This window comes from Varanus komodoensis, unplaced genomic scaffold (assembly GCF_004798865.1).
Source record: "Varanus komodoensis strain SLA01 unplaced genomic scaffold, ASM479886v1 scaffold9, whole genome shotgun sequence".
NCBI lineage: Eukaryota > Metazoa > Chordata > Lepidosauria > Squamata > Varanidae > Varanus > Varanus komodoensis.
This window is the reverse complement of record NW_025336598.1, coordinates 209,416-223,612: the sequence shown is the minus strand read 5'-3', so window position 1 is coordinate 223,612 and position 14,197 is coordinate 209,416. Positions and strand designations below refer to the sequence as shown.

Sequence of the window (14,197 nt, the reverse complement as noted above, 5' to 3'; positions counted from 1 at the left end):
GACTATGGAAGTGGGCAGGAGACAACAGGATGGCATTCAATGTGGATAAGTGCAAGTTCTTGCACTTGGGGCATAGGAATAGGTGTCATAAGTACAGGTCAGGGGAAAAGTGACTGGAGAGCAGCACTTGTGAAAGGGACCTCGGGGTACTGGTTGACTGCAGGCTAAACATGAGTCAGCAGTGTGATGCAGTGGTCTAGAGGGCGAACACCACCCTTGGTTGCATAGCCATAAGTGTGGCTTCTAGATTGAGAGAGGTATTACTACCACTCTATATGACTCTGGTGCGCCCGCAACTGGAGTATTGTGCTCAGTTTTGGGCCCCTCATTACAGAAAGAATACAGCCAGGTTGGAGTCAGTGCAGCGTAGGGCCACAAGGTTGATGGTCGGTTTGCAGGGGATGGGTATGAGGTGAGACTGAGGGAACTGGGTCTCTTCAGCCTGGAGAAGAGGAGACTCAGAGGGGATACATTGGCAACATACAGGTATGTGAGGGGATGTCACATGGAGATGGGTAGAGACCTGTTCTCCCCTGCAGAGGTAGGCAGGACGTGCTCCATCAGAGCAAAGCTCAGGGAGCCAAGGTTCCATTTGGATGCCAGGAAGCACTTCCTGACAGTTAGGACCCCGAGGGTGTGGAATGCGCTTCCACGAGAGAAGCCCATTCCACATTGGTGTGGGTGTTCAAAAATAGGCTGGACATGCACATGGTGGGCATCTCGTGAGCAGAGCCGGCTGGTGCCAGTCAGACTAGATGGCCCAGGAGGCCCCTTCTGACTCACTCTGTTTTTATGTTTCTAAATCCTTTAGAAATTCTAAATTCTAAAGATGATTCCACATCATCTTACCTAGTGATGATGGGAAGAATCCAGTCAGCTTCTTGAATATCTCCTTATATGACTCTAGTAGCCATTGCACTCCCATGCCATTTATTCACCCAGCCACATTCTTGACTGGTGTCTTGCTTTTAACGTATGGATTTAAATAAGTGTGTATAGGTAGTATTAATGTTTTTAGCATTTTTTGAATTCTTTTTTGCTTGACTTATCATGATCTTACATTTGTTTTTCAGGGCACACCCTTTTCCCAAATTCAGAGTGTTCTCTTTTCTTGATTTGGTGCGTGCATGAACATTATACAAGTTTAATTTCTATCTTGGTAGGAAATTGCTAGGTCACATTTGGCTTCAAATGGTAAAAAGGAAATCAAAGCTCTCCAGAGAGCTTGAAGGTTACTCTTAACTACAAAATAGAAAGTCAGCTAGAATATAAACCATAGGTCAATGAAGGTACTACGAAGTCAAATGTCATCAAGCCTGGCTGATGACCAATGTCAAGGAAGATATTAAAGAAAACCGAAAAGGAAAGTGTGCCCCAGATGAGGAAAGCAAAAGGAACACACACTTGAACCAATGAAATGCATGGAGATAAAACAGAATGCAGAAAAGAATTTAAAGGTACATACAAGAGTAACAAATTATTTGAATACATAAAAAGCAGGAAACTAGCTAGTGGGTGGTTGGATCATTCAACAATAAGAGAGTTAAAGGTCTACCAAAGGAATTATTTGTGTGTGCAATCAATGCAGGGCAAATAGCTAAGCCAGAATTCAGGAAGGAATTATGGGGAAATAAAACAAGTGTTTATGAGAAGTAGATGTTTTTCTAGAACTCCCTAGCTTTCTTCATGATCCAGTGTATGTTGGCAATTTGATCTCTAGTTCCTCTCCCTCTTCGAAATCCTGCCTGTACTTCTGGTAGTTCTCGGTCCACATACTGCTGGAGCCTAGCTTGTAGGATTTTGAGCATCACTTTGCTAGCATGTGAAATGAGTGCAATGGTGTGGCAGTTGAACATTCTTTGGCATTGCCCTTCTTTGGGATCGGAATGTAAACTGACCTTTTCCAATCCTGTGGCCACTGTTGAGTTTTCCAAATTTGCTGGCATATTGAGTGTAGCACTTTAACTGCATTGCCTTTTAGGATTTTGAATAGCTCAGCTGGAATACTGTCTCCACTAGCTCTGTTGTTGCTCAGACTTCCTAAGGCCCATTTGACTTCACATTCCAGGATGTGTGGCTCGAGGTCAGTGACCACCGCAACGTGGTTTCAGGAATGTTAAGCTCTTTCTTGTACAGTTCTTCTGTGTAATCTTGCCACCTCTTCTTAATCTCTTCTGCCTCTGATAGGTTCCTGCCATTTTGGTCCTTTATCATGCCCATCTTTGCATGAAACGTTCCCTTCATATCTCCAATTTTCTTGAAGAGATCCCTGGTCCTCCCTATTCTATTGTTTTCTTCTATTTCTTTGCACTGTTCATTTAAGAAGCCATTCTCATCTCTTCTAGCTATTCTCTGGATTTCTGCATTCAATGGGGTGTATCTTTCTCTTTCTCCCTTGCCTTTCACTTCCCTTCTTTCCTCAGCTATTTGTAAGGCTTCCTCAGACAGCCATTTTGCTTTCTTGCATTTCTTTTTCTTTGGGATGGTTTTAGTTGCTACCTCTTGCACAATGTTGTGAACCTCCATCCCTAGTTCTTCAGGCACTCTGTCTATCAGATCTAATTCCTTAAATCTATTTGTCACCTCTACTGTATATTCATTAGGGATATGATTTAGGTCCTACCTGAGTGGCCTAGTGCTTTTCCCTACTTTCTTCAATTTAAGCCTAAATTTTGCAACAAGAAGCTCATGATCTGAGCCACAGTCAGCTCCTGGTCTTGTTTTTACTGACTGTATAGAGCCTCTCCATCTTTGGCTGCAGAGCACATAGTCAATCTGATTTCTGCATGCTCCTAAAGTTAGCTTGTGTGTTGGATGACTGGAAAGTGGTTAATCTAATACCAAATTCTAGTGAAGGATCCAGGGGGAATCCAGGAAATTATAGGTCAATTAGCTTAACATCTGTTCTGAGTACACTGGTGGAAAACCTAATTCTAGATATGATTCAGGGTGTTGCATAAAGTACACAGTTTTTAAAAATGCAATAAATCAGCCAAAATCGAAGCAAAATTTAAAAATTTTATTTGATTTCATTCAACATATACTTAGATTTAATAATGAAAAATGATATCGAGCATATGTCCACCTCCACTTTCTCTGCAGGCAGTCATCCAATCATTGAAATTAATGATAACTCTTTCACAGACGTCCCTGTTGATTTCGCCAATTATCTGTACAGTTTCGACCGGGCGATTTTCTGGTTGCAAATGACCCAGATTCTTTGAATTTCTGTACTAACCTCGAAACTGTTGTTGCGGTAGGAGCATTGTCACATCCAAAGATCGTGTGAAGTTCACGGACAGTCTCTGTGTAGCACTCCCCGTTTTTGTAATGAGTTTTCACAATAAGATTGCGTTCCTCGATACTGAACCACTCCATGGCTGCTAAATGAAAAAATGACAAATGGTCTTCTAATTGGAGTGATAATAGATAAGGAAAATGATAGGAATAGTGCTGACAATCTTCAAACAAAAAATACCATGCAATTCAAAAACTGTGTACTTTATGAAACACCCTGTATAATTCTTTATATAATATAAAACATATAGAAAGACTTGATGAAGGATAATCAATATTACTTTTGCAAAGGTATGTCTGGTACCTTGGTAACATGTTAACTAAAAATCCTGAAAATTCAAGCCAGAACTGTGGCTTGTTGTTGTGATCTAAACATGGCAGGAGCTTTTTAAACAAGTCAAGCACAGGGTTTGCACATCCCACCCATACTGTATTTGAATGACACAACAATCTGCAGTCTCAGCTTGAATATTCAGAATGGCATGCACTACAGTCTTTCATAGCTGAATAATAGTCCTTCACAGTAGAGTGATACTTCTCCTTCTCACTATGCAAATATGAAAGCTCTCCCTCCTCTGCCACCAAAATCTGTATTGGAACAGTACCTTTTAACTTGTTCATCAGTGATCTGGACTTTTAGTATATATTATATGATCCAGGTTGGGGCAAAACATCCCAGCTTCATGTATTCACTAGTGGTGACTGTCTAGAAAAAGGCTGTTGGAATTGCAGTGGAAAATTCTGTGAAAATGCTGACCCAATGTGAAGTAATTGCAAAAAGGAAATTTTTCTGTCAGGGACCAATAGGAATGAATTGAAACTAAAATGGCCAATACTGTAAGGGCATTATACAAATATATGCATTACTGTGTATAGTTCTAGTCCCTACAGCTCAAAGAAGATATAGTAGGGCTGGAAAAATGACATAAAAGGACAACCAAAATGAGTAACAGGCTGAAAGAACAGTAAGAAAAGGCTACAGTTTCTGAAGGGTTTTACTTAGAAAAATTATGAGTGAAGTGAGAGATGATAGAGGACTATCAAATTATACAAGATGTGGAGAAAGTAAATAGACCTCTGTCACATTAGGTTGTATCAGACAGTGTTGTTTTCTCAGCAGTGCCATGCCCTGGAGGGTTGAAGGATCTTCTTTACATCCTGTGCAGCGCACATTGGGCTACAAGTGTCTTCCACAGTGTTCGATCCACAGCAACATTTTCTTTATGCTTCCATTCAAGGTTGATACCTCTTAGGTCATTCTGGAATGTTTGGTACCAGGTCTTTTTTTCTTCCTCTCCTCCTTTGACCACCTAGTGGTATCCAGTTAATCATGATCTTAGCTGGGCATTGTTTATTCATGCGGAGTACATGTCCACCAAAATGCATTCTTTGTTTTGATACCAACTCAGAGAGTCTTCGGGTACCACATCTTTATAATACTTCCTCATTCATAATATGGTCCCAATATGTAATATTTATTTATTTATTTATTTATTTTGGTATTTATATCCTGTCCAATTACAACACATCTCTGGATGGCTTACAAACAGAACACCTAATAAATACATACAAGAACCTATAATAATCCACAACTGAGAATAAACATAATTAAATATTTAAAATTTAAAATTATGGGAAAATAAAAAGGTCTTGACCTGGCACTGAAAAGCATATAACATCAGCACCAGGTGGACCTCTCTGAGGAGTGCATTCCATAGCCGGGGTGCCACCACAGAGAAGACCCTCCTCCAAGTATACTCTCTTCTAACCTCCTTCAAGGAGGGTTCCTGGAGCAGGGCCTCTGCTGCAGATCTTAAGGAGCAGGAGGGCATATATGGAAAAAGACTTCAGGTATCCTGGTCCCAAGCCATTTAGGGCTTTATAGGTCAATACCAGGACCTTAAATTGGGCCTGGGCTTCAATGGAAAGCCAGTGAAGCTGATAGAGGACTGGTGTTATATGAGAATAATGACTGGCCCCCGACAGCAATCTGGCAACTCTGTTTTGAACCAGTTGAAGTATCTGGACTGTTTTCAAGGGCAGCCCCATGTAGAGCATATTACAATAGTCCAACCGGGAGGTTACCATAGTGTGTGTCACCGTTGCTAGGCTGTGCTCATCCAGGTAAGGACACAGCTGGTGGATCAGCTGAAGCTGAAGGAAAGCGCTCCTCGCCACTGCTGCCACCTGGGCCTCTAGGGACAGCTCTAGGTTGAGGAGCACTCCCAAGCTGCAGACTCTGTCCTTTAGAGGGAGGGCAACCCCATCCAGGACAGGGCCATAATCACTTACCTGAGAACCTGAACCACCTACCAAAAGGACCTCCCTCTTATCTGGATTGAGTTTCAGATTATTGGCCCTCATCCAGGCACCAGTTCAGGACAGCCACTGCCTCACCTGAATTAGCTGTAAAAGAGAGTTAGAACTGGTTGTCATTACCGTATTGGTGACTCCACAGCCCGAACCTCCTGATGACCTCTTCCAGTGGTTTCATGTAAATGCTAAATAGCGAGGAGGACAAAATGGAACCCTGCAGTACTCCATGGCAGAGTTGCCATGGTGCAGAGCAATAGTCCCCCAGCACCACCTTCTGGAATCTTCCGGCAAGGTAGGAGTGGAACTACTGCCAAACAGAGTCTCATACTCCCAATGTGGCCAGCCTATCCAGAAGGATACCATGGTTGATGGTGTTGAAAGCTGCTGAGAGGTCCAGGAGAACCAACAAGGATGCACTCCCCATGTCCCTCTCCCTGCACAGGTCATCGTACAGAGCAACCAAGGCAGATTCACTACCGTAACCAGGTCTGAAACTGGACTGAAATGGGTCCAGATAATCAGTTTCATCTAAGAGTGCCTGGAGTTTTCCTGCCACCACCCGCTCCAACACTTTACCCAAGAACGGAATGTTGGTCACCAGTCTATAATTGGCAGTCACCTCCAGGTCCAGGGAAGCCTTCATCAGGATGGGTCTGATCACCACCTCCTTCAAAGGGGCAGGGACCTGGCCCTCCCTCAGAGAGGTGTTAATCACTTCCTGGACCCAGGTACCAATCCTGTGTTGGCTTTGGTAAGTGGCCAAGAAGGGCAAGGGTCAAGTAAGCAGGTGGTAGGTCATACTTAGATATGTAATCTAAGGCAATGTTGCTGAAAGACATTGATCTTTTTGTTGTAAACTTCCAGGTCTCACTGGCATGGGTGGCAATCAGTACAGCGATGGCATTAAATAATCTGCACTTATAATATCTGTAGCAGACATACTCCAAACTGAGCACATTTGCTGGAAAACCACAGTTGCTTTGTCTGTCTGGCATTTCTGCTTCCGTTGAAGAATCATCCATAAAGATTTGTGACATGCATGAGGGGCTTCAGGAAGAGGGGAGGAAGAAATCTCATTATTTGAATGCATTCCTACACCCATGAAGTTTGGAATTCAACACTAAAATTTGGGGGTCATTGAATACTAGCTCTGGATACTAGCTCTTTCTTTTGTTTTCTATAGTTTCCCTCTGGGATTGGTTCTGAAGAGAGATTGTAAGCGGGCTCCCAGCTGCTGCATTTTTTTTTTCACTACTAGTGGAGACTAGAGAATCTCCTAAGGTCAGAGGGGTTGTCACATTTGGTTGTTCTTGTTTGGTTGTTCACTTGTGTGTGCTGTTCATAAGACAACCTGAATCCCACTACAGATTGCTCCCCAAGGAAAACTGAGGAATGGAATAGCTTCTGACAAATATCCTTGTAACATCTTTTGCCAGCCAATCCATCTGATTTTGTTATGTTGTGACAGCTTTAATTATTCTGTACCTGCAGGATGTCATAGAAAATTGCCAGCTGCTAAGGACATCCAACATATTTTCCAAGTGTCATCATCTGGTTGATCCAGAACAATTCATTAGCCTCTGTGAAGAAGACATGTGCAGATGTGCTCAAGAGAGGAACTGCCCCTGTCCAGTTTTTCTAGAGTATGCCAGAAACTGTGCTCAACATGGTGTGACTCTGGAAGGATGGCCTGCCAGCAGTGAATGCAGTAAGTTTCACTGTGCAATTTAGGCAGCATAGAGTAACACAACTTCAACTTCCAATGCTGCACTAAAAGCTGCCACAGAAGGCGATTCTCTGGGGGCATATATGTGACATTGCCCTGTCTTTACCTCTATGTGCTCAAGCCATTTGTTACTGAAATCTTCCGTTTTGTACCCAGTGCTCTTTATTTATATAAGCAACGACTTGGAAAACTCATTAGGCATTTTGAAGTATGATGTCATTAGTATGCTAATGACATAACTGTCCTCAGTTTTCATATAATCCAGCAACAGTGATGAAGCTATACTTGGGGCTACAGAGTGGCTGGTACAGAATGCGACACCAGAAGCATAGTAGTCCAGTTATGGGTAATTGTTCTGGCTTTCGGGTCTGCTTTAGGGACTGCCTCTTTTCATCTGCATCAATCCAGTTTTAAACAGTGCTCCATCCTTAAGGGAGAAGAGAGCAGTGTGTGTTCAGAACTGAGCTATCTCAGTGGAAAGCTCCAGCAGAGGCACTGTTGGCAACTTCTAGGAATTGACAGACCAAACTTTGGTCCATCTGAGTTTCACATATGTTCATGTTTGTCCTGTTTGTGCATTTATATATATATATAATATTAAATTACAGTTACTAGACATTCTATACCACCAGTGGAGGGAATCTGTTGCTTTCCATTTACCAGTGAAAGTACCCATCAGGCTTAGCTTGCTTAGCCAGTGATGAGGCATGATGGCAGTTGCAGTCCAACAATATTGAAGAAACACATATTCCTCATCCCTGTTTCATATACTTATTATGGCAAAATATGCATTTTGTATGTATTTTATCATAAAATATAATTTTGATATTTTAGCACTTTTATGAAACTGAAAACTAAATTAAAAAATTAGAAAACTGCAAAATCACAAGGATACTTGTCTATCTGCACATTAGCTCATGGAATGCAGATCAGCTCAGTTCTAAATTTGGACCAAACAAAAGCAACACATTTGCTTTATTCAGTGAAAACATTGCTCTAAAATGCATACATTTGAAAAAGATGTGCAAAACTATATATTTTAAAAAACATGCAGAAGATACGTATAATTTTTGAATATGAATGTTGAACTTTACTAAATTTCAGATGTTCATTGTATGGTACATTATACATTTCTATAGCATAAATAAAATAATATGCTTATAAATAAATAAATAAATTTGGAAAAATAAAAAAGAAGATTTGAGCCTGATAAGATTTCATCTTTTCTGTCTAATTAAACACTACTGATAGTTTCATAAGGTTTTTGGAATTATTGTAACCTTTCCAGGTCCAAGATGTCCAACTGGCTTGGAGTATAAAGTGTGCACATCTCCTTGTGCCAAAACCTGCCAGAGCTTGCATATCAATGAAGTGTGTCAAGAAAAATGTGTTGATGGCTGCAGCTGCCCTGGTAATTTATTTACTGATTTGTTAAATGACCAATCTTTTCCCATTTTGTTTAAAGAAGGAAATCAGTGTCTGTTTACATCTCTCTTCTCACCCCTCCCCTTTTATCTGTCCCCAGTTAAGGGAATTTCGATACTGCCCTCATGTGTGTTTTATCAAAGGGCTACTATTTAATAAAAATAAATACAGGTCTATATTAGTTCCAGCATGAATTGGTGATCCATGAATTCTTTCCTTTTGCCCTTCTTTCCTTCTAATTCTAGGATGCTTTTGAATAAGTTCTAAGTGATTTCAGCTGTTTTGAAGAGAAAGAAAAGAAGATACACTGTGAGGGGTTTCTTTCTTGAGCACAGAAAAACATAACTGTATATTCTTTTCAGCCAGAAACACATTCAGTACTGTAGTAGCTCAATGATTATGGCAGTGCAGCCTTCTTCATAGGGCTGAATAGGCTCTACCCTTCTCAAAGAAATGAAAGGAAATTGCAATTAATGATTTAATAAGACTAAATTAACCCATTTGTGATATCTCTGTGAAATTATTAATTAATTGTGGCTTGTTTTAATTGTCACATTACTTCTTTCTCATTTTTGAGGGCAAGATCACACTTCACACTAAACTACCCAGGTGATAAGGCATGGTGGGTTGTTTATTGTGCTTACTCTTTGTCAGCTGTGACAGGCCCTCCAATGTGCCACTTGGGTACATTGAAGGGATGATCTCTGGTTGTGGCATGGGCAAGATTTCCAAGAGAAGTTATATTTTTATTGTTGCTCTGTCGACCACTTCACCTGCCACTTCCACTTCTCTCAACCCACAGTGGAACTGCTCACCTGGATTTGGATTACAGTGACAACCCATCATGGATGAAGAACACCTACAACAGAAGAACACCATGGGCTCTCAGGGTGGTCTATTCAATGAGAGAGAGAGAGAGAGAGAGAGGGAGAGAGGGAGAGAGGGAGAGAGGGAGAGAGAGAGAGAGAGCCACCCTGTGGAAAGCAATCTGGATTCAGATGACATGGCAATCCACCATGGTTACTTATCCACACTGGGTTGTCATGTTGTCTGAGTCTCTAGTTCATTATTAGCTTTTCATTTAGGCTTCTCTGCTGCTGTCAAGGCAAGGGAAAAATGCCAGCAAAGTAGTAATTCACAAGACAGGGCAATGTTGTGCTAGGCTTCTTAGTACAGGTAGGGTCCAATTACTGTTTTTATTTTGGGGCCCCTCTTCTCAGGAAATTAGCAAAACTTTCAGTGGTCCAGTGAATCCAGTATGGGGCCATCCCCTATACTGTCCAATACAATTTCTCTCCAGTGGATGTACTGCAATTGACAGGGCCATATAAGAAGCAATCACTTCTGATAAACCAGTAAGAAAGCCCTGGAAGTCTCTGAGCTGTTTGAAAATTGGGGCAGCCAAATTTTAAACCAAAGGTATGAAGTGAGGATTTGTCAGCTCATCAAAAAATGTCAGGTCATCTTTTGACAGTTGCATAGAGAAATGAAGGGGGGAGAAAAACAATTTGGTGGTTCTTCTGAGTGATGTCCAAGACTGGTACCTGATCAACTGTGGCAGTAAGCACTCCCATGGACATTGACCCAGCCAAGACCCCACACTCATGCAACTGCAAAGGTTGAAAAAGTGGGGATTTGTACAATTTTTAATTGCACACTTAAAAGGTTCCAGCAGCTATGGACAGTGTCTCTAGGTGTTGCTTGGGAAGTTAAAGAGGCTGTGGATGGCTGTCAACCCAACTTTCACCATTTCTGAGAGGGAAAAGTAAGGAAAGAGAAAAAAGCCACAATAAATTACAAACATCTCTTGATTGTTGCAGGGAGCCAGAAGACAATTCAGTCCTCTCTCACTGTTCCCTGAGGTGCCTGCAGGAGAAGGGAGGGACCAACAACCCATACTAACCCCAGTCAACTATTGAGTTTACTGTGGGTTGTTCACATGACAACCAAGGCACTGTGCAGTTTATTGTGGGTGGGTTAGTGTGATGTGCAAATGCAATATATTTGGAGATTATCTTTATCTGTTTATGACAGTTTCTGGGCAGCAGGTGGGATATTAGGTTTGGGTAGCACTTTTGTGTCCTAAAACAAAGCTCTGGGCTTTGAGTGACGCTAATGCCTCCACAGGAGTTAACTCTGGAACTTGTATCATAGAAATACTTTTTCTAATTTTAGATATGTGCAGGCTGCTTTGTTTTTTCAGGGATGAGGAAAACAGACCTTCAGAGGTCCTCTTCTTTATACAACTGATGAAAATGCTATGTTACTAGAAACAGTTTCTGGAAGCCCTGACTCAAAATCAAACCACGAAGCTTGATTTTTTGAAAAATACATGTTGACTATCTTTAATCCAAACTTGCACCCAAACTCCTCCTCACAAAAACATGTTCATTTTATGTCTCCATTACTTGAATGAGTGGTGGAATTGGTGTGCATGTGTGTGTGCAGAAGGAGGATATAGACACTCACCCCATTACCTCTCATCAGTGTTCTGCTGCTTTGAGATGGAAATGCAGTGTTCTAGTTGATTTCTTGCTGTCATGAGCTGCTTGAGAGTGAGGGTAATTGAGATCCAGTTTCTAATAGGGCGGGTGGTGAATCAAAAGCCTTCACTTCTTTTGTTTTTGGGTTCCACAGTTGCTCTTAGATAAATCATTTAATCTTTCAGTATTCCAGTCCCACCCATTTGCAATCATTTGATACCCCCACAATTCTCCCCCTCTTCGGTTCTCTTCCTCATTCACAACATTCCTACTCAATAGAGTGTTAAGTATGATTACATAAAATAGGTTATGAGAACTGGCCTGTTAAAGAAAGCTGATTTAGGGACATCTCAGAGGGGTCTAGGCCCCAGCAGTGTCCCTCTCACCCATGTGATGAATGTGCTGCCAAAGTTTCTAGCAGTGACAGTAACTCAATAATGCCAGTTAATAAGTATGTAAGACTCACGTGTGTAAAATACAGGATTTAGGGTAAGCCATAAGTACAGCTCAAATACTCCCCTCCCCCTTTTTGTTTCTGCAGAGGGCAAGTTACTAGATGGTGACCTTTGTGTTGAAAGTGCTGACTGCTCCTGTATAAATTCTGGCAAGCGATACCCTCCTGGCTTTTCCATCCAGCAGGACTGCAACTCATGGTAAATATATCAAAGTAATGAAACTCCTAGATAATTCATGATGGGAATATTGGTGTGGGTGACTTAGGAGGGTATTGCCTCCTCCCCTTGTAATTAAGACCCTATGTAATTGTTCCTTAGGGACAAATATAGTTCTTTCTGACTTTCAATGTAGGAGAAAGGGCTAGATCCACCTCACCTTATGCCATGGTTCCAATTCAAATCAGCTCTGTAGTGTTGGAATCCAGTCACAAACCTTCCATAATTATTTGTATCATGTGTATACTGCTACACACCTAAGCAGATTCTGGAGCAGTGAACTGTACAAAGCTAAAATAAAACAGTAAAATAGGATAACATCAAAACCATGGCTGGTCATCAAGAAAAGCTTCCCAGAACAAGGGTGTCTTTAGCAAGTGAAGAAAGCTGCACAGGCTTGGTGCCTTCAGAGTCAGGAAATTCCACAGAAGTGTGTCAGGCAGGTGGCTATAGCTGCAACACTGATAGCAGGGTGCTGGAGAGGGATGACAAGATCTCAAGGTAAGCTGAGGTCAGATACCATCAAGGCCGAACAGAGTCAGGAACAAGGCAAGCTCAGAAAGAACAAGGGGCACGTACCTGGCAGACCAAAGGCAGGAGCAGGCAGGAGCCACAGGACAGTCAAAGGCAAGATGACCAGGAACATACTATAGCCACCACAGGAACCACATGGGGCTGTGGCTAAACTTAGCAGCACAGGGAAGCCTTTTTATAGCCTTCCAGGGCGGCCAGCTCTGCTGCATGATTACACAGGCTCTGATCGTTGCAAGTACCTATAGACATGCTCCTGGTCCTGCGGGCTCTCGCACAATGAACCACAGTACAGTTCCAGACAGAAATGGGGCTCCCACACTGAAGGCTTTTCTCCAGTTGGGCCATGGAGAAAGTCCTCCAATTATAAGGCAGGTTGGTAAAGGAGAAGGCATTCTCCCATGTAGTCTAGTCTCAAGCTGTTCAGGACTTTGTATACTAGTCCTAGTGCCTTAAACCTGGCCAGGTAGTGGATACCTTCAGCAAAGGAGTTGTATCATAAAAAGAAGCAGCTTCCAACAACAGCCGTGTGTACTTCAGCAATCCATCAGTAGCTTAAATAATATGAATATTAAATTTGTCTGTGTATCTAATTCACAAAATTGTATTTCCCAGTATTTGCAGGCATGGCATCTGGATCTGTAGCAATGAACCTTGTCCAGGTATGCTGGTTCTAGAAAAACATACTGGGTTCTGGAAAAACATACTGGGTGACCAGTGAGTGAATCAGCATCTGATTTCAGCCATACCTTCTAAAAGGCAGAACATTCTACCTTTCTTCCTTATTCCCAATTTGTTTATTCATTAAATTGCTGTACTGCCCATTAGCCACAGCTTTACAAAACAAAGCTTAAACTCATAAAATACCATAACATATGGAATGATAAGTTTAAAGCAGAAGAAAACTGAAGTAGTAACCAAGATAAAAATGCAGCAGTGCAAAAATCCAAGAAAACACAAGCACAGTTTTTAGTATAGAAAGTCTTGGGAACGAAAAAGGTCTTCACCTCCCACCAAAAGGACCAACCACAGTCTAGGACAGGCAAGCCTGTCAAAAGCATCCAATACACTAATGGTCTCTCCACATGTATTCAGAATTTCTGGGCTGTTTCTCTCATATGACATTCATGGCAAGCTTACCTATCTCTGTGTTCCCAACTCACTTTTTTTCTTTATCTCCACTTTATGCTATGGCACCATATGTTTTCTTTCACTGTCTCCCTCTTTTACACCCATCCCCATTGTAGCACCCATGACAAGTGTGACCACTCAAGAGACTTCTGTACCTTTCTCTGTTCTGGACACTGTGTGTTGACTTTTCTTCCCATGATTTTCTGGGGGAAGGGATGATGGGGCACATGGCAGCTGCTCTCAGGCAGGGAAGGGAAAATCAGGAGGATAAGCACAGGGCAAGAGCAAGAATTGTGTCAGTGCTCTTCACTTCTACTTCTTCTGAAGGAGAGGAACAGAGGGCAGAATGTAAAATTCTGAAGCTGCTAAACCTGTGGAGGAGGGTTGGCCAGGGCTTTGAATGCCCCCCTTCTGCAGACACAGCACAAGGGGGTCATGTGTGGCACCCTGGGAGATGGCAGTGGCACTTGCTCTGCAGAGATGAAAAGAGCCATGGAGGCAGGCAAGCTGGTCGAAGGAAGTCCTGAGAAAGTGATGCCAGCACCTACTTGCAAGGGGCCTCCATGATGGGCATTTTGGCACAGCTGTAGAAGCAGGAGGCTTGTTCGGCTTGTTTT

The 14,197-nt window shown here is 42.1% G+C and overlaps 1 protein-coding gene across 1 annotated transcript in view; it reads left to right on the top strand.

The window, feature by feature from the left end:
* The window catches only part of LOC123017098 (von Willebrand factor-like), a 251,520-nt gene that overhangs the window by 33,866 nt on the left and 203,457 nt on the right, over nt 1-14,197 (top strand). The window contains exons 6-9 of the mRNA XM_044418233.1: nt 7,105-7,321; nt 8,628-8,750; nt 11,789-11,900; nt 13,065-13,111. Of these exons, the coding sequence (XP_044274168.1) occupies nt 7,105-7,321; nt 8,628-8,750; nt 11,789-11,900; nt 13,065-13,111 (499 nt within the window). The remainder of the gene's footprint in view (nt 1-7,104; nt 7,322-8,627; nt 8,751-11,788; nt 11,901-13,064; nt 13,112-14,197) is intronic.